Raw genomic sequence first — 20,007 nt, 5'->3', positions numbered from 1 at the left:
TAAAATTTATTTTTATATTGAATCAAAAGTTAAATTATTATTTAAAACCTCAAAAATTTAATCGTTATATTTCCTTAAACTGCTTAAATTAACAATCCCCATTTCAACAATTGGTCTAAATTCCCTCAATACGTCATAAATTCCAACCAATATCAAGATAAAGACATCAAACAAAGTCCCGCATAAAGTCCCACATCAAATTTGAATGTATTCATCCCTTTGGCATCTTATCATTTATCATTAGAACCCAAAGTTAAAGAATGTCAAAGACACTTTTGATATCTCCAAGGAGTCGATCAATTTCCATGATATGAAACCTTTTCCCACATATTGTCTCTTCATAAATTTTCAAAACTTTACACTTTCTAATCACATTACAGGATTATTGTTTGAATAATTGAATCAATTTGCAAGTCTTTCGTTTGTTGTCGTCGTAGAAATAATTTGAGATAAACACTTACCATTTCTCGATACATCCAGCTCCACTAAATTCTCAAAATTCTGAATGTCTGGGGGCAGTTTACCGATTTCATTGTCACTTAAACCTAGCTTGCGTAGTCGATGTAAGCGAAAGAAATTCTGAAAAGAGAGAAAAAATCATAAAAATGTGTTAAAATACAAAAATCCCAAAATCAATTTTCGAAGCCATACAAGTTATTTGCGTCGCCGTAAGGTAAGACACACACACTCGAAACAACAAGTTTACGATTATTGGCATATCAATGAAAATTACAAAGGATTTTCGAGTCAATAAACAATTTTGCTACATTTTACAAATAAACTCGAGTTATTTACACGCCCGTTATTGTTCAAACATTTTCCTTCTCTTTTTCCCCGATGAACATTGAAGGACGTTGAATTAGAAAAATATTCGCCAAATAAATGAGATTTTTCGACATTTCATTATTTTTTTTTTTGATCAGATCTGTCTGTCGAATTGGATAGCAAAACATTTGAAAAGCATAAAAGAAAAGTCTCGAATGATTTAGCAACAAGTCTCTCATATCGTTGACCGAAAATGGGATGATTTGCATTTTTTCCATAAAACACAATTTTTCATCGTTATTTGGAGATGAGACAGCAAAAAAGTGATACATATATCTTTCGTCGCGTCAGTATCACTCTGGATGTCAGAATTAACTCAATTAACTGTCATTCAGTAGGCAATTTATTCGTCTGAGAATTTTTTTCTTATCATGTTTAATTCAATAAAAGATTGAATGCTTGGACATTATGATTTCAACATTAAATCTCAAACAAAAAAAAAAAAAGATTCGTCTGGAACATAAAGATGTTCGGATGAAAGTAGGTCAGATATGTAATTTGTCTATTTACATGAATTTATGAATATTAGGCCTTATTTTCTGTTGTCGAAAAATTTCCCAAGGTATTTTTCTAATTTAAAAATATGTGTGTTCAACACGTTTTATGCTTTTTCATGAGAAATGATGTTCAAGTTGCTTTTGTCTGGAATTTGTGTGTAAATTTAGAGCAAGGTGTTTGCGATGAAAATATAATGAAAAGCGAGATAGAAAATGATTTTGTATCAGGCATCATCGTGGAGTAATCTGAAGAGTCTTGTTAGGATCATATAAGTAGAAATGAGATTCATTTTAGAGTAGAAATGAACTTTTCGTCATCCATTAATGGCGTCGGCAGTTTAGGGGGGGCTGGGGTTCATCAAATTTACGATACAGATTCCGAAAAAAATGGCATGAGATTTTTTGATGGTTTGGGCTAATAATGTACGGCGTCGTAAAAAATGCCATATTTACGATTTAAAAATTTTTCTATGCTTTTTTGAAACTAAAAATAATTTTTGAAGTATTTCTAGAGTATTTCAGACTTTTTAATTTTTTTTTCAAATTTTCATTAATTTGAGTTTTTTTTTCAAAATTTTCACGAGCTTTTATTGAAATTTGAACTGGTACTAAAAATTTCCTTTTCAGTGAGGGGAGAGGGGGGGTCATGTTAAAAACACCCCGTAAATTAGGGGGGTTGTTAAATTTCGACGGTTTACGATTATAGGGGGGGTGGGGGTCAAAAAATGCCCTATTGACGCCTTAGAGGACAATTTTTAGGCTTATTTTTGGCCTATTTTAGACATTTTTTTTCGGATGATGTACATCACCCGATATCAGCATTTCATCGAAAAAAAAATGGCATGAGATTTTTTGATGGTTTGGACTAATAATGTCCTAAAGTAGTTTAAAAAACTCAAATTTAATATTCTAGAACGAACTAAAGTGTTTCTATGCTTTCTATTAAGAAAACTCTTTAGGGCTTTTATTTTAAATTTTAAGGCAATTATTTTTGTATTTTTAAAATTTAATTTTTTTTTATAAATTTTCATGCAATGAATTTGCTATTTTTCATTAGTTTTTGTCAAGTTTTTAAAAATATTTTTTTAAGAAATTATAATTTTAAGAAATGATAAAAAATAGAATGAAATAATAAAAATAAAAAAATTAAAAATTCTTCTTAAGCCTTTAAAAAATGAATAAAATTCATCTTCACCTAAACATTATTATCGCAATCTATTTTTTGCGACAATAGAGAAATGAAGCACGTACCAAACAGCTGCTACTTATTATTATCAATCATCCTTTGAAATAAAACTGTTTACGATTTCATTACTGTCTCCTACTTAGTCTACTTTTCATGCAGACTATAGTTTATTGTATTTTCCTCTCGTCTCGCTATTTGGAGATTTATTTTTATTGAGTTTGATGGAAATATCGGATTATTGTTTGCGTTAGATAAAAAATATAAGTCTCTTATCGCCCATTCTAACAAATAAAAAAATAAAATAGAGTTTTGAGTCATAATAATAAAAATTCACTGGAACGCATTTTAATGCAAGTTGAAAACAGTGATAAAAACTCGGGTTTGGTCAGCATTTGTCGTAAAAACGTAAAAGGATAAAAACCTATAAAAGTTTTCATAGAATTTTATCACCTGCTGCATTTTTCTCTCACATCCTCCGCAGTTTTTATCTCTACATAAATTCAAGTTGCATCATAAAAGAATTATTAGGCTTCCCAAAAGAAGCCTAGGATGCATTTTTAATCATAAAAATGGACAGAACTCTTTTTTTTTAACAAGGATAAAATTTTTTTCATCATTTATAAGCGGATTATTTTTTCGCTAATTAATTTTTTGATGCGAAATACGTGATACTTTCAAGGTGAACGAAGTGAGATAGAAATTTTTCTATGAAATGGAACAATCACGTTCCCTAATCCCGGCCGTTCAAATCACAGATAATTCGCGTCAAACTATCTTCATTAGCCTTCTTTCTTTTCTTTTTAAATGCCAAACAAGATTATCGTAAATAAGCGCGGATTATCGTAATATCATGCTAAAATTAAAGAGAACTTTATGACGAGCCATCGTTACTGCGCGATATTGACAGAAAAAATCATCGGCATGGAACATTGTGATACTTTTTTGTGCAAATTACTGAATGAATGACATTGAGTGTGCTTGTCTCGCTGGTGTCTAAATATGCATGTAATAGATGAATTTAAATGAAGGTTACCAGATTTTGTGTCAAGTGAATCAGACGAACAGAATTTCGGTTCAAATGAAGATTCTTTGGATTAGTTTTCAGGTAAAGTTGAAGCTTATCTAAGAACTGATTCAAAATTTTTCTTTGAACCGAAATTCTGTTCGTCTGATTCATTTTTAGACCTCAAAAAAAATTTTTCTTCGTAATTTTTCATTTTTCTAAATTTTTTGAACTTTACGAATTGAAAAGGACTGAAATTAACCCCTTAAGTGAAATAGTTAACCCTTTAATGGAACTTGTTAACCCCTTAAGAAATTTATTTAATTCGTTAAGGGGTTAAAAGTTTCGCTTGAAATAAGTTAAGGGGTTAATTTTAGTCCTTTTTAATCCGTAAAGTTCTAATAATTTAGAAAAATTGTCAATTTAGAAGAAAAACTCTTTCATAAAAGCTCAAAATCCTTAAAATGTGCATTAAAATTTTTTAATTTTTTATGAAATCTTTTTTTCATGATTTTTTCTGAGTTCGTGAAGTTCAGAAAAAATCAAGAAAAATATTTCGAAAAAAAAAATTAAAGAAAAAAAAATAAAAGTATATTAAAAAAAAATTAAAAATAAGTAAAAAAAAAAAATAAAAAATACGTAAAAAAAAATTGAGCGAGAATTTTTGAATTTTTTTTTTCGCCTAAAAACCTCGGCGACGTCAAAACTAACATATTTCTCTATGAAACATATGCTCGGAAACGTATAGTTTCGCCAAAAATGCGTTGGTTTCAAAATTTTTGGGCAAACACAATCGAACACAATATAAAAATAAAAAAAATAAAAAAAAAATAAAAAAAAATAAGTTTAAAAAAGATAAAATAAAAATTAAAAATAAAAATTAAATGTAAAAATAAAATTTTATTTTAAGGATTTCTCGTGGATTTCCTGATTTTCGGAAACGTTAGGTCCCATTTGTCAAAAAAATTAAAAAATTTGAGCTTCTACAAAAGAATTTTTATGAAAAATATTGAAAAAAAAGTAAAACATCCTTGTTTTTAATAAATAAAGAGGAAAAAAAATTCAAAAATTGACCAATCCATTAATGAAGCTATGAAAATAAAATATTAGAAAAATCTTGTAAAAATTTAACCTTTTTCATTATTCCTACAAAATAAAAAGAAAGACAAAAATTAAGGTCGTAAAAGAGACAAGAACCGCTTCTTTGTTCACAAAACAATAAAAAAAAACACGAAAATTTGTAAGTTTTCCCCAAAATCCCATTGAAAAAGTTGACAAAACCCATTTAACGTGCAACCTTTCACATTTTTTAGCAAAAATAAAATTTCTCAAATTGCTCGCAAATGAATCTCATCGCGTAATTTCGCGTAAAATATCGCGAAATGAACTAACATTAAATTTTAATTTGTTACTTTCTGACAATATATTCACAACACAAAATACAATGATGATGATGATGATGTCACAATGTAAGTATTTTGCCACATTATTAGTGTGCGACAGACAGAAAAGTAATTACAATGTCGGCTTATTTTAAATTAAACTTTTTTTGTGTGACTCTGTCTCTTTATAATGTAAATAGGTAAAAACTATTTAAATAAGTAGACACAAAAAAAACGAGTGAAAGAGCTTAATTACACACCTTTCGGTGTCTTTGCTCTTTCTCTTTCTCTCTCTCTCGAGTCGAGTCATTGTCACATCTTTTGATGAATAAATTTTTTGTTAAACTTGACACCAAAAGGTCTCTGTCAGGCCAAGGTAAATTTTGTATTTTTTGAAAAAAAAAATAAAATAAAAATTTGATTGATCAATAAAAAAAAATGGCAACAATGAACAGGTAGATAAAGGTTGAAGTGGAAATCAATGAAGAATAACAACAAAAGAGGGAATGTAAATTTAAAATATTTTAAATGGAGGGTAACCAAAACAACAGCTGTTGTTAATGATTAGAGGCGAAAGAAAGCTCTTTCCGTTGGTGAGTGGTTCGCCGTGGAAATTTTGTTTTTTTTTTTGTTTTGATGAATGAGATAAAATTCGTTGCTACTTTGTATTCGAATCTAGAAATTATTTATTTATAGTAACAAGTGAATAAATAAACAACGTGAAAATCGATTTTAAGGATGAGTTAATGCTAAAGGGAATTTTTTAGTAGATAATACGGTCTTTAGATTAGATTCATTGGTCTGTAGAAAATATTTTTAAGCTTTTATGAAAGACTTAGAGTCCTTTTTTTAAGGGAATAATTTTCTGGTTTGAAGACCAATTTGAAGAATTTTAAATATTTTTTTGATAAGATTTTAGAAATTGAGAGACGAGTTTTTGATGAATTTTACTTTAATTAAAGTCTTGAGCATGTTCTAGAATATTTTCTCTCAAAAGTGGAAAGAATTTAGCTCTAAAAATACTCAAGATTTTAATAAGTATAAAATTTGAAGGAAAATTTATCAAAAATACGTCTCACAATTTCTTTAAATACTTATCAAAAAATTTAAAAACCTTCAAATTGGTCTGCATACCAGGCATTTATTGCTTTTAAAAAATTAAAGAGACTCAAGTCTGTCATAAAAGTTCAAAAAAATCTTCTACTGTCCAAATTTGTCACAGATACATAGACAGATAAGATTTTCACAAGTATGTAACTCGAGATCGAATCTTGAAGATGGTACTTAACAAACACTTCAAGACGATGTAAACATTGGAGCGATTAACAGCTTTCTAAATCGACTAACAATCATTTGAAGGTCGCTGTAGATTTGTCAATGACATAGAAGTTCTTGGATTGATCCAATACGAATATCCAAAATACTCTTTTCTAACCTTGAAAAATTTGGATCTTTTATCTCGCATGAAGCGATAAATTTTTTATTTTTTTATAAAAAATTTTTTTATTAACCAAATAAAAATTATAAATAAAATAAATAAAAAAAAAAATAAAAAAATTTTAAAATAAAATAAAATAAATAAAAAAAATCTAATTTGTCTCAAAATGTTAAAAATTTCAATAAAATTATAAAAAAATATTTTTTTTAATGAAATTTTATTTTTTTAAATTTTAAGGCAATTTTTTGTACATTTAAAATTAATCTTTGAAATCCATACAATTTTTGTAACGCAATAACTCAAGTTCTGCTTCACGAATCTCTTTAAAGTTTTTTATAAATTACTTCTTATAACTCTAAGAAGGTTTTCGCCCAAAAAAATTTAGAAAAACTTAACAAAAACCTATGAAAAACAGCAAATTTAAAATGTAATATTCATTGCATACCCCAATAGAATCCAAATTAAATTTATTTGATATTTTAGACGAAATACTTCATAAAAGAAGCAAAATTTAATGCGATAAAGTCATGAAAACATCTCATTATTTTTTTTTTGTATTCGTTAAGCGATTTATATTGTTATGATTTCCAGCAATTGGGGTCGATAAACATTTCAAACTTGTGTTTACAATAAACACGAGAGAAAAACAGCCTAAATATTTATTCTTTTTTTTTTATTTTCAAACGTAATTTAATATAGTGCCAACGAAAATATCGCAACTGGACCTCGAATTTTCCGCAGTAAGTTGATCAAATGCAATTATTTTACGGGCTTTCCTCAATTATGGCAGCAACAAGTATAAATATTCTATAAATGGCCATCGACGATGATGACGATGACGAAGGTAGCAAAGAGGTTGTTATTATTGGTATCATTATTGCTGTTTTTCTACCGACCTCGTTGATGATGATGATGACGGAAAATAACAACAAATGCATTTTCTATCCATTAACTGAACCGAGTCTCTTTTTATTGTCCACTTTCCTCAACTTATTAGCGTTAATGGAAACAAGAAACTGATTAAATCAACTTCATTAACGTTTCTGCCATAACTTAACTTTTTTTTTCCTGTATTGGAACAAAAGCGCAACAGAGCGGGCGGATAATGATAGCTGATAAGGTAAGTAGGGAAAAAAACTGTTACTATTGTCATTAGAAAAAAAAAGTTTATAATGCAAGACATTGGGGAGAAAATGATAGCAATTCAAAATGATAATGACGAGGACAGACCAAGCTAATTTATAACTTTTTTTTTGTTTGTGTCATGAAAATATAATTAAAAACAATTTTACAAGAAATTTCAGACAAACAGAGAAAATTTTTAATATTTTTTTTTCAAGAGAAAAAAAATTATTGTTACCGCAGCAGAAACGTCACAATCATCATCATGGTTGCGGTTTTGATAATGACATTTTTTTATGTTGCAAAATAATAAAAAAAAAATGTGGGACGGCGTTACTTGGCGTGGAGGTAAAAATTCTTTTATATTCATCATCGTCGCTGTTTGTGGAGAATTTATTCAGTAACTAAAAAAATACTTCAACAAATGGGACAAAGAGAGAGAAAAAAGCCACAAACGGATTTTTTTATGAAAGAATTTTATGAAAAGTACTTTTTCAAGGAAATAGTAAAAGGAAAGTAATATTATTTTTTAATTAAATTAAAAGTAATTTTATGCCTATTTAATTTGTTTGAAAAGGCTTAAAAGTAGTTGTCAGGAATAAAATTTAATTTTTAAGTTTGAGATTTTAATTTTTTATTTCAAAAGCATACTCTTGCATTTTTTCAAGTCATTTGATTTTTTTTCTATGATTGTCTCAAATTTGTAATCAAAATTATTTAAAATTAAAAATGAACTTTCTTAAAATTGTTAAAACTTTTTAGTAACAATTTAGAAAAAAAATAAAAAAAAATTTTTAAATAAGTTTGGGAGACTCAAAATGTTAAAAAAAAATTGAAATATTTAATTGTATTGATGATTTAAAAAAATAATTCTTTATTTTCTTTCGAAAAATCCTTATTTTTTATAAATTTATATAAATAATTAAAAAAAAAATAAAAAAAAAATTTTAAAAATAAATAAAATTAATTAAATTAAAAAAATAAAATAAACAAGTAACAAAAAAATTAATTAATTAAATAAAAATATTTAAATTAAAAAAATATTTTTTTAAAAATAAAAATTTTTTGAAAAAATAATTTTTTATTTTCTTTCGAAAAATCTTTTTTTTTATAAAACATTAATTTTAAAAAAAATAAAAAAAAGAAATTTATTAAATAAAAAAATAAAATAAAAAAGTAACAAAAAAATTAATTAATTAAATTAATTATTTAAATTAAAAAAAATATTTAAAAAAAAAATTTATTTGAAAAAATTTAATTTTTTATTTTCTTTCGAAAAATCTTTATTTTTTATAAAAAGTTAATTAAAAAAAAATTAAAAAATAAAACAAATTAATTAAATAAAAAAAAATAAAATGAAAAAAATAATTAATTAAAAAAAAATATTTAAATTAAAAAATATTTATTTAAAAATAAAAATTTATTTGAAAAAAATAATTATTTATTTATTGTTTAATTAATATCTCATAAAAGTTTAACAGTTTAAACAGTTTTATTTTTAATTAAATTTAAAAAAATATTTAATTTAATTTTATTTCAATTTAATTAAATAAATGAAATAAAAAAATTAATAAATTAAATATAAATTAAAAAAAATTAAATAAATAAAATTTATTGAAAAAAAAATTAAATAATTTTCTTTAAATTTAAATTCTTCGTAAATATTTTTCTTGAAATTTATATTAAAAAAATCATATTTGCATATGAAAATTTCTAAATATAAAAATAAAGCAATTTTATAGTTAAAAATCTGCATAAATCTACATAAAAAATGTTTTGTGAAAATAAAATACCTTAATTGAATGGAAAATTCTAAAAAATTCCTCATTTTCTAAACTTTTTCAAGTGTGGCTCTTAAAACATTCAACAAAAAAAAACAGAATCTAGCATAAACCAATTCAAAATCCAATCGCATAATGAACTCACAACACCCAATAAAACTCGAACATAATTCGAATGAAGACAGATAAAGAGCAGACTAGCACCTTGAGAGCACTCTTCTGCGTTTAAACACAACTATTTTAAAACAATTTTCAATTACAACCATTTATCTCCGTTCAACAGAGCTTTGCGTACGTGCATTCTAGGTCTCCCATTCAAACGAATATAGCAACTCTACTAAAATGGCTAAAACGCAAAGAATGCACCTGTGCGCTGTGGATGGCGTAGTAAATATGTGTTCGATAAATTGTGCATTGCCTTTTATTGTTTACCTACTCAACTCGCACACAGATACGAGGCACATTCAATTAGTTTTACTCGAGAATATTTACATTCGACGTTTTTAGAATGTTTGAAAATATTATTTGTTTATTTATCGTGGCTGTACGGGCAGAAAAAAAAATGAGAGAGATATATGAAGGTGTGTGTTAGCTATTAAAATATTCAATGAACATTACGTCATTTTATTCAACTTTTGGATTTCAATTTCATCAAAATACGCACGAAGTATTATCATTTAAATGATTCAGCTGGGGCGTATTTTTGGTGCGTGTTCGTTATTCCAGAGGGACAAAATGGCTTTTTGAGACCTTGGGTATTTAAAACTAAAGCCTTCTGAAGTTTCGTTAGAAATCCTAAAAAAATTAAATTTTTAAATTAAAATTAAAAAAAATATTTTTTAATTAATTTTTAATATAATTTTAATTTAATTTTAATTTAATTTTAATTTTAATTTAATTTTTATTTGACATAAATTCAACATAATTTATTTTAATTTTATTTTTTATTTAAAAAAATATTTTAAATTAAATAAAATTGAAATTAATTTCATTATAATTTTATTTTTAATTTAATTTTTATTTAATAACAATTTTATTTAATTTTCATTTAATTTTAATTTTAATTTAATTTAATTTAATTTGATTTTTATTTATTTTTAATTTTATTTTTTTTATTATATTTTTTATTTAAAAAAAAATATTTTAAATTAAATAAAATTGAAATTTTAATTTCATTATAATTTTATTTTTAATTTAATTTTGATTTAATTTATTTAATTTTATTAATTTAATTTTATTTTAATTAAAAAAAAATTAAATAAAAATTTTATTTTTCATTTAATTTTATTTTAAAAAAATTTTTTTATTAAAATTATTAATTTATTTTATTTTAATTTTATTTTTTTTAAATTTCATTTTAATTTAATTTTATTTTTTTTTAAATAAAAAAAAATTTAAATTCAACAAAATTATTTTTCATTTTTTTTTATTTTAAATTAAAAATAATAAATTTATAAAAAAAAAAATTTTAAAAATAAAATTTAAAAAAAATTTCCTATGAAAATTCAAAGAATATTATTTTTAAGCATTCAAGGCCATTTTCAAAAAACTCTGAGGCAAAATTTCTCCAAACCCTCGTCATCAAAATTGCGTCGTAATTCAATAACGATATTTATCACTGCAATCTACAATAATTACCAGTCTCCATGTTCTCATCAAAAACACGAAGCCAAGAGTATGCATGAGTGTGAGTGCCACTTATAAATGCCATTTTGTGCATTGCGAGAGATGATTTTTTATGAAAAAAAAAATTATTTAATCCGAACATTTGTCATTGCAAGTGACGTATTCAAAAACAGAGTTGATTGCTTATTTCCAGCAACAATGATGCTCTTTTTTTATTTTTGGATTTCTATTGTGACTCATTTTTTTTGTGTACGCGATGATTTTTGTTTGTTAAACTTCTATTAAATGTAGTTGTGTTAACTCATTAGATTTAATCACGGACTGGGAATATTAATGAGGAAAATATTCTTTTTTTATTAACACATGTTTTTTTCTCACTAACTAGATATATATCGTGACAAGTCATGTGATAAAACGATATTTGCTCAGAAAGAGTTTTGAAGCTTCAATGGACAAAAATTATAATAAAATTATGGAAACTGTACGTGAATGTCTGTTGGAAAAAAAAGGTCAAGAACATTTTTTGTCAATGTTACTTGAAAAATTTTTATTCAGAGTCGGATTTGTGTAATTTTTGTTATTGAGAAAAAAAATTAGGAAAAAAATTATTAAAAAAAAATGTAAAATAATTTTTTATATCTTTGAAATATTTTTAACTAAAAAATAAAAATTGATTAATTAATTAATTTAATATATTTATTTTTTAAATTTATAATTTTTAATTTTATTTTTTTTTTAATTTAAAGTTTTTTTTTTTACAAATTTCGTCCGTCAAAACTACCGTAATATAGATAATTTTTATAGAAAAAAAATTATCCGTCTATTAATAATAAATTAGTTCTATTATAATTTTTCCGTATTTTTTTTTTAATTTTAACAAAATTTCGAAATATTTAAATATTTTGAACAAAATTTTTAAGAAAGAATTATTATTTTAATGAATTTTTAATAATTTATTTTTTGATTTTACGAAAAATAATTTAAAATTTGTCTAAAAATTTGCTAAAAAAATCCAAAAATTAATGAAAAAATATTTTTTTTATTGAAAAAAATTGATGTTTTATTAATTATTAGTATTTTTTGAATTTGTAAACGGATTTTTTCCATTAGAATTATCTACATTACGGTAATTAAAAAAAAATGTTTTTGTAAAAACTCTAAATTTTTAAATAAAAAAATGTAACAAAATGGTTTAAATTGAAAAAAATATTAGAAAATTATTTTAAATGTTTTTCTTTCAAAAATTTTCTAGTTGTCAAAATTTAAACAATTTTTTTTAAATCATTTTTAAAATTAATTAATTAAAATTAAATAAAAATTTTCAAATTTAAAATTAAATTAAATGAATATCTTAGAATTATTTTATTTTTTTTATTAAAAATATTTTTTTTTAATTTTGAGTTTTTGAATTTAATTTTTAAAAATTATTTTTTTTTTGTTAAAATTAAAATTTAATTAATAAAATTGAAACTTTCAAATGTTTGAAAATAAATTAAAAAATTAAACATTACAAAATTTTTTTTTGCTTTTTTAAAAAATTAATTTTAATTTTTTTTGTCTCAGTTCATTAAAATTCGTTCAAATTATTCGCAAAAAAAATTTTTTTATCAAAACAAAAACTTTCCACAGTAAACTCTTTTTATTTTCCCTTTTTCCAGCCCAACTCGTTAGTTGTGGGAAAAAACCCAAAACAAACATTTCCCAACTTTTGTAATTAAAATTCATCACGTGCGTGTTTGACCACCTTGAACTTCCACAACTTTCGACAGACAAAGTAACTACACAACGAAAAAAAAAAACAATAATAAACTCTTTCGGGTACGCGCAAGTAAAAAACTCTTGTCTACTTCATTTATTTATCGGGCAGAAGGAAAAATGCGTAGGCGTAGGTCGTGTTGTCGAGTAAAAAGCAACCTGTTGATCGACTTTTTTTTCGCTTTTTCGCAAAAACTAATAAATAAATACGCACCTTTGGCAAATCCCGAATGTGATTGGCATCGAGTAGCAATTCCTCTAAGCTGCGTGAATATCGGAGAATTTCTTCAGGAACGGTCGGAAGGGAGCAATGGCGTTTATCGACATATTCCACCTGTCGATTGCACCCCTTGAATATTGGAATGCACTTGAACATGGTTATTTTTTTTTATTCTCACTACAATTTTATTTTTTTCGAAAAATATTCATTAATTTTTTTTTTGTTATCTTTATTTCGATATTTTTTTATTTATTTTTTTTTATTTACTTAGATATGATAATTTTTTTTTTTGATAATGATTTTTTTTTCAACGAGAAACACTTGACTCGTTTTTTTCACTTTTTTTTTGTTATTTCGTGGAATCACTTAATATTTCACAATATTATTTATTTTTCGTAATAACTTAAAAATTTGTAAAAAAAAAAAATTAAAAACAAAAAACGGTGTCAACTTTTGGACACACCCTTTGCTTTCGCTTCTTCTTTATCAATTCTCGCTTTTTCTTCTATTTTTTTCTCTCTAATATTGCTTCACTGCCATTCATTCATTCATTTAATTTAATCATCGGTGATAATTTATACATTAAACGCATTCCAATGGTTTTGTTGCGTCGCTGCTTATTTTCTATTGTCGTCGAATTCCTCACAAAAAAAATATCTATTTTCTCACTTTTTTCCACTTTTAATTATTTTTTCTCGTGAATTATTGATTCTTTCGTTATAATTCGATAAAATGTGTGATTTTTTCAAAATAATATTAGTAATGGTCTTTTTTTAGCGCTTTATTTTATCGAAGAAGCGATCCTCACTTAACCAGATACAAAATACAACTCAAGTCTGTTGTCGTTTTTGTACATTTTGAAACTTGTTGTATTCGTGTTCGTGTCGCACTCATACATGCGTAGCGTACCCGTTGTTTGTGTATGTTTGGGTTTTTACTATGTTTCTATCTACACATTATACAATAAAAAAAAATTCTTGAATTCTTGTAAAGTGCAACGTCAAATGGTCACAAAAATTCACTAATTCTTATAGATAATTTACATTTTTCGTGTAGGTATCACTTGAATTGTGTGGCGATGATATTTACGCGTATTTTGATAATATTTTTGATATTATTTTCACTGTTTTTACCAGAGATTTTCGCATTTAATTTACGAGGTTAAAAGCTACGATACTCCGTTCGGTTGACAGCAACTACGATTTGACAGGAGTGGTAGAGAGTTGCCAACGTAATTGTGAGTTGCTGCGTGTGAAGTTTGCAACGGTGCGGAAATGAGGAGATGTGTTGTGAAATTCGTTAAAAAATTTATGATTTCTATTTTTTTTTTGAGCACGAATTAAATTTCTTTTTAGTAAATTCTAATTTTTTGTAAAAATTTCTTATATTTTTTTAAATGTTTTTCGACCTTTTCTTTATCTTTTTTTCAGAATGACAGAATTTGCCAACTCGTAAAATATTAATTTACAGTTTAATCTCCTAAAATGGGTAAATCTAAAATTGGGCACCATATTTTCTATGAAGTTTCAACAAAAAATTCAAGTTTTATGTTTATTTTGATAATTTTCAACAAAAAATAGTTTCAATGGTTCTAAAATGTCATAAAAAAAAGTATGAATTACAAAATATTCAAAGAAAATATGTTTTATTTTTAATTTTTCAAAAAAAAAAAAATTATTTAAAAATTGTTTAATTTTTTTTTAAATATTTAGCTGATTTTTAAACAATTTAAATAAAAGTGGTCATTAATAAAAAAAATTTCTTGAAAAAAAAATGATTTTTTCATTACTCTAAAAAATTCTCTTATTCGTTCACTTATTTGAATTTTGGATGCCCATTTTGGGAGATTATACCTACTATATTTTTTTTTTGTAATTTTTAAAACAAGTAAAATGGTTCTTAAACTCAGAGTTTATTGCTAGGAGTTCTTCAGTTTTCACTCATTTTAAGCTGCTTTAATCTCTGAATTGGTCATTAATTAAAAAATTTCTTGAAAAAAAAAATATATTTTTAACTTTTTAATTTTCAAAGTAAAAAAAAAAATTCAAGGAGTTGTTAAAAAAGTTTAAGGCAAATACTTTTTTTAAAGTCGAAAAAATATTAAAAAAGGAAGAGAAATTTTTCTTCCAATCATAATACCTGATTGGGTAATAAAAGAACAGAAATTAGGTTTTTGTAGCAGATGTCACAATTTTTACAGAAATAATTCCCAAGAAAAACTACGTCTTTACAGTGTGATTTTTTTCACAAAAATGATTTTGCGCAAAATTAACTAACACAGCCAGTTAACACATATCATCGGCCAGAAAAACATTTCTCAATACATGAGTAACTACAACACAGACGATATCCTGTTATGTCTTCGATGTTTGAAACAAAAGTTAATACATATTAATTTTGTCGAGTCTTAGATATAAGGCATATGAATTATGACTTTGCGGCGTTTAATTCTAAGTTGCTTTTATTGGGTCTTTCATACAATTTGTTATCGCTTGTTCTTGTCCTGCTGTTTTTGAGCATCGAGCTGCAAGTCATCAGTTTTTTAAGCCTTAAGCCAGATTCCTCTATATTAATATAAATTGATTAAATTAAAGTTTAAAAATTTAATCTTTAATTTTTTTGAAAATTAAATCATTAATAATATTTTAAATTTTTTTGAAGGACGATTGAAGAGATAAAAAAAAATAAATAATATTGAAATAAAGATTTAGTTTGAAAAATTAAGTTACTTACCATTTTTTAAGAAAACTAAAATTTGAAAATCATTCATGGGAAAATAAAAATGTTACGTGGGCACTTTTACAAACTTCACAATCCCTCCAGTGCAAAATTCACATTTCCCCGGGCTAAGCTGTCATTTAGCTCCTAATATTGTTTATTTTTATTCACGTCGTTCGAAACATGCTCTTCACAAAAAATTACCGCAAAATATGAATCAAATCTTCCGTAATTTGCTGAGGCCCTTAGCGCATCGCTCTGTGACATCTCATCAGCGGATCTTCTGCATCCTCAATTCGCACGACAATCCTTCCGACGCCTGGAAATCCCTACTTGTGACTCCGCCGACCAACAACACTGCCGAATTCTGGTCAAATGTGAAACAAACCATCCTCGCCACAAATCGCAATGCGAAAAAAGCAAATGTCGATGGCATCATCTTGAATCACTTGTGTGCCAACAAAAACATCGAAACCGCCAAACTTTTCGTGGAATCAATGCAGAAAAATGGCGAAAAACTAAATCCGCTCATCAAGGGAATTATGTTGAAATTGTACTATCATGCGACGCACCACAAGGATTATGTCCTAACTGAAGACGATAAAAGTCGAATTATCGAAATTTATCGCGAACTCAAACAGAATTACGACACTTTTGACAGCACGACTTGTGAAAATCTCATTCTTGGGCTTTCGCTGACGTCGGCATGGAAAGAGGGAATTCAATTGTTGGAAGATGCGAAATTAACGGCGATTCCCGGGCGTTTCACGTACACCGCTTTGATCACATCTGCCTTGAAAAATGAAGAGCCTTCGACATTTTTTAGGCTCTTGGATGAAATGATTGGACACGAGCAGCAACCGACATCGCAAATTTACAATACTTGGATTGATTGGTGCAAAAATATGGCGGATTTTGAGAAGATTTTTAGGTTTTTGGAAGACATGGGACTTCATATGCCTCTCGATTCCGCGGAAAAGTTGATCAAAAAAATGTCAAGTATGAAAATTACGGCACAAAAAGTTAGAGTAACGAAATAGTAAGTAAAAAATTTTAATTTTTCGAAGTAGTTCAAAATTTATTTGGAACTTTTTGCCTCAAAATAATTTTTTCAAACAACCAAAAAAATATAATGGGGCAAAACAAAAAAAAATAATTTAATTTTTCAATTTAATTAAATTTAGTGCTAAAGTAAAAATTAAAAAAAAAAAATATTTTTAAAAAATTAACAAAAAATATTTTTAAAAAATTAAAAAAAATATTTTTAAAAAAAAAAAAAAAAATTTATTTTTAAAAAATTAAAAAAAAATATTTTTAAATTAATTTTATTTAATAAAAATTTTTTTTTTTTAAATTAAAAAAAAATATTTTTAAAAAAAAATTTTGAAAAAAAAAGTTCCAAAAACGGTAATTACCCAAGTATAATTTTTTTTATATTTTTTAAATTTTTTTTAAATTATTTTTTTTTTAATTTTTTCATATTGAATTTTTAACTTGTGGTTTTAAAAACTTTGAAAAAAAAATTAACTTACCATTTTTTTATCATTTTAGCGGCAATTGCAGTGGCTGCAAAAAAAGCTTAGACACAACTGCTTTAACAATTGACGAATTCAACAATGTCCGAGATGCCTTTCTGAGCAAAGTAATTGTCAAAAACAACATTTTCCTCAATACAAATCCAGAAGAGTTGCAGGCATTCAAAAATTTTCTCGAAGAAAACGGTCCGTATGATTGTGTTGTCGACGGACTGAACGTCGCTTACTCCAAAGGCAACAAAGGAGCAGTTGCTCAAGCGAATTTGGTAAAAAAAAAATATTTTTTGATTATTTTCTGTGAAAAAAATGAAAAAATTCATTTTTAGTTATTACAAGTCGTGACAGAATTGACAAAAATTCACAAAAATATTCTCGTACTCGGAAAAAAGCACATGATAAAATGGCCAGCGCAGCAAATGAAACGATTACGAATGATAGCAGACACATTTTTCACCGCTGATATTTCGCAAGATGATCCATTTTTGTTGTACGCCACGCTAAAAAGTGGGCCCGAAGCGAGATTTTGTTCGAGAGACTTGATGCGACAACATGCCTTCTTGCTGGGACCTGAACTGAGGATTTGTTTCTTCAAGTGGCGGGATCAGAGGCAATATAAGCTGAAATCGAGCTTTAAAGTTTTATTTGATGTGAGTTTTAATTAATTTCATTAAGAATTGATTTTTTGTCGAAAATTTAGAAATTTTTGATTTTTTTTTAATTATTTTTTTATTTAAATTATTTAATGAACTAATTTTTATTTTTTTAATTTTTTTTTAGAAACCTTGTTTATATAAAGGAACTGCACATAAAATAGACAATGTTTGGCACATTCCCTTCGTGGAGGATGAAAGGACTTGGCTAAATGAATATGTGCCCACTGATGAAAAGCAATGGATGTGTATTCAGTTAAAGAATAGTAATAAAAAAATAATTTAAAATTGAAAAATTTAAAGGTTAAAAATTTAGTAAAATTAAAATTTTTTTGATTTTTTTTTAAATTGTTCCATAAAACGGTAAGAATTTAAAACGGTAAAAATGTGATAAATTGTATGAAAAATTATGTGCGATTTATATATTTGAGTTAAAAAAAAATTAAAATAAATTTTAAAAATACAAAATTCAAAAATTACCAATTATTAAATTTAAAATATTTTTATATTTTTGAGAAGTAGAACCAATTCAAACGTAACCAAATTTTGTTATTTTTTTTTCAAATGTTTTAAAAATTTTAAAATTTTAATCTTTTAAAAGCTTTTATTTGTAAAAATAATTTTCAGGATTAAAAAAATATTTTTTTTTGTATAATTTTGTAAATTTTTAAGAAAAAAAATTAAGTAAAATTAAATTAATAAATTAAATAATTTAAAATTCTTGTGAGTTCAAAAAAAAAATTATTCAAATATTTCATTTTTTATCAGATTTTTAATATTTTTTGATCATATTTTACATTAATTGTTAAAATTTTGCAAAACTTAATTTTTTTTCTTAAATTTAAAGTAATTTTGGCCCGAAATTCATCAATTTTCAGTCATTTTCCTCCCCCATCGAATCATCATCGGTCACATCTCGTTGCATTTTCCTCATCATTAAATCTCTCCCGTTCTCCTCTTCCGTAATCATCCGCGGTGGCTCCATATCTGGCGGCAAAAACCTACTTAGCACCTCTTCGTACGTCGTTGTTATCTCATATTTGCTCGTGTTGTCGCTCTCCGGCTCTGGCTTCACTCTCTGCGGATTGTCCTTCGACGCGATGAATACTCGACTCATCCGGAGAACTTTGTTTGTTTTTGTCACATATTCGAACGGAATGATTTTCGCGTCGGAATCTGCTTCAGGAACTTGTGCTTCTTGCGATTCGGTGAAGAAAAGTTTTGTTCCGGTCGCAAATTCGTAATTGCCTTGGTAAAATCGACCGTTTATTTGGGCAATTGGGGAGTCGCCTTCGAGTCCGATGATTTTTATTTGCGTGTCGGGGTCGATGAGCTCCTCGAAGGGCAAAAATTGCTTGAAATCGAGGTATATTAGGAGTTCTTCTTCTTCATCTTCGGAGGTTTTTGTACTGGTTTGCGGCATTTTTTATTTTTGTTTGTTTTGTAAGGTGACCAGATTGCCCAAAGCTGAACTACGGGGTTACAAATTTTTGATATATAAAAAAAATTAATTTGTTGAAAATTGGGATTCAGGTCAAAAATATTGAAACAATTTTATTTTTCTTTTACCTAAATCATAATTTTCAACAAATTCAACAAAAACAAAAAAAAATTAATAAAAATAAAAAAAAATAATAATTTTCTGATATTTTTCAATGAATTATTATCAGGTTATGTTTGAGGACGCATCACCACGGTCCCAAGACCTATTGCGATCGGAGTTGCAATTAACTCTTTTCATAATTTTTACATTGATGTCGATCTATGTTGTCTATTATGACCTTATAACTTCAAAATGAAGCGTCTCTGACCATATATTCCGTAAAGAAAAATTATCTTCATAATGTAAGGAACAATGTCTGGCGCCTTATTAATATTGGTGTCTTGTTTCAATTTATTTTAGTTTTATATTTTCATTTAAAAATTTTTATTTTTATATTTTTTTTTACTTATTAAATTCCTTAATTATTTTTTTATGTTTGTCCCAAAACATTTTTTTAAATGGGGGTTTTTAAAAAAAGGATTTTGCAAATACTGTTTCATACAAAATGCCAAAATTTTAACAAATTTTGGTCTTTCATGAATATTTTAGATGTTTTTATGGTATCTACATTTAGATTTGATGATTTAATATTGATTCGAAAATATTTCAAGTTAAAAATTTTAACAAAAAAATTTAATAAAAATTGCGTCAAAAAGTTGAAAAATTTTTTAATACTTTAGAGAAAAAAATTCATGTAAAATTTCGATTTTCAACACAAAAAAAATG

At 25.6% G+C, this 20,007-nt stretch overlaps 3 protein-coding genes across 3 annotated transcripts in view; 1 reads left to right on the top strand and 2 right to left on the bottom strand.

Annotated features, from left to right (window-relative positions):
* Nucleotides 1-14,016, bottom strand: part of LOC134834963 (protein lap4-like) — a 79,561-nt gene extending 65,545 nt beyond the window's left edge. Inside the window, exons 1-2 of the mRNA XM_063849799.1 lie at nt 12,830-14,016; nt 462-579 (exon numbers count right to left, since the gene is read on the bottom strand). Coding sequence (XP_063705869.1) covers nt 462-579; nt 12,830-12,991 — 280 coding nt within the window. The 5' untranslated portion in view covers nt 12,992-14,016. The remainder of the gene's footprint in view (nt 1-461; nt 580-12,829) is intronic.
* A 1,729-nt stretch (nt 14,017-15,745) lies between these two features.
* LOC134834654 (mitochondrial ribonuclease P catalytic subunit) lies at nt 15,746-18,122 on the top strand. Its single transcript, XM_063849392.1, has 4 exons — nt 15,746-16,592; nt 17,105-17,354; nt 17,415-17,735; nt 17,866-18,122. Exons 1-4 carry the CDS (start codon nt 15,766-15,768, stop codon nt 18,022-18,024), a joined length of 1,557 nt encoding a protein of 518 aa, XP_063705462.1. The 5' UTR covers nt 15,746-15,765; the 3' UTR covers nt 18,025-18,122.
* Nucleotides 18,123-18,598: 476 nt separating this feature from the next.
* Nucleotides 18,599-19,167, bottom strand: LOC134834925 (uncharacterized). Its single transcript, XM_063849731.1, has one exon. The coding sequence runs from the start codon at nt 19,159-19,161 to the stop codon at nt 18,613-18,615; it is 549 nt and encodes a 182-aa protein (XP_063705801.1). The 5' UTR covers nt 19,162-19,167; the 3' UTR covers nt 18,599-18,612.
* Between the last annotated feature and the right edge of the window lie 840 nt (nt 19,168-20,007).

This window comes from Culicoides brevitarsis, chromosome 3, assembly GCF_036172545.1.
Source record: "Culicoides brevitarsis isolate CSIRO-B50_1 chromosome 3, AGI_CSIRO_Cbre_v1, whole genome shotgun sequence".
NCBI lineage: Eukaryota > Metazoa > Arthropoda > Insecta > Diptera > Ceratopogonidae > Culicoides > Culicoides brevitarsis.
The sequence above is the reverse complement of the archived record's forward strand: the minus strand, read 5'-3'. Positions and strand labels throughout refer to the sequence as shown.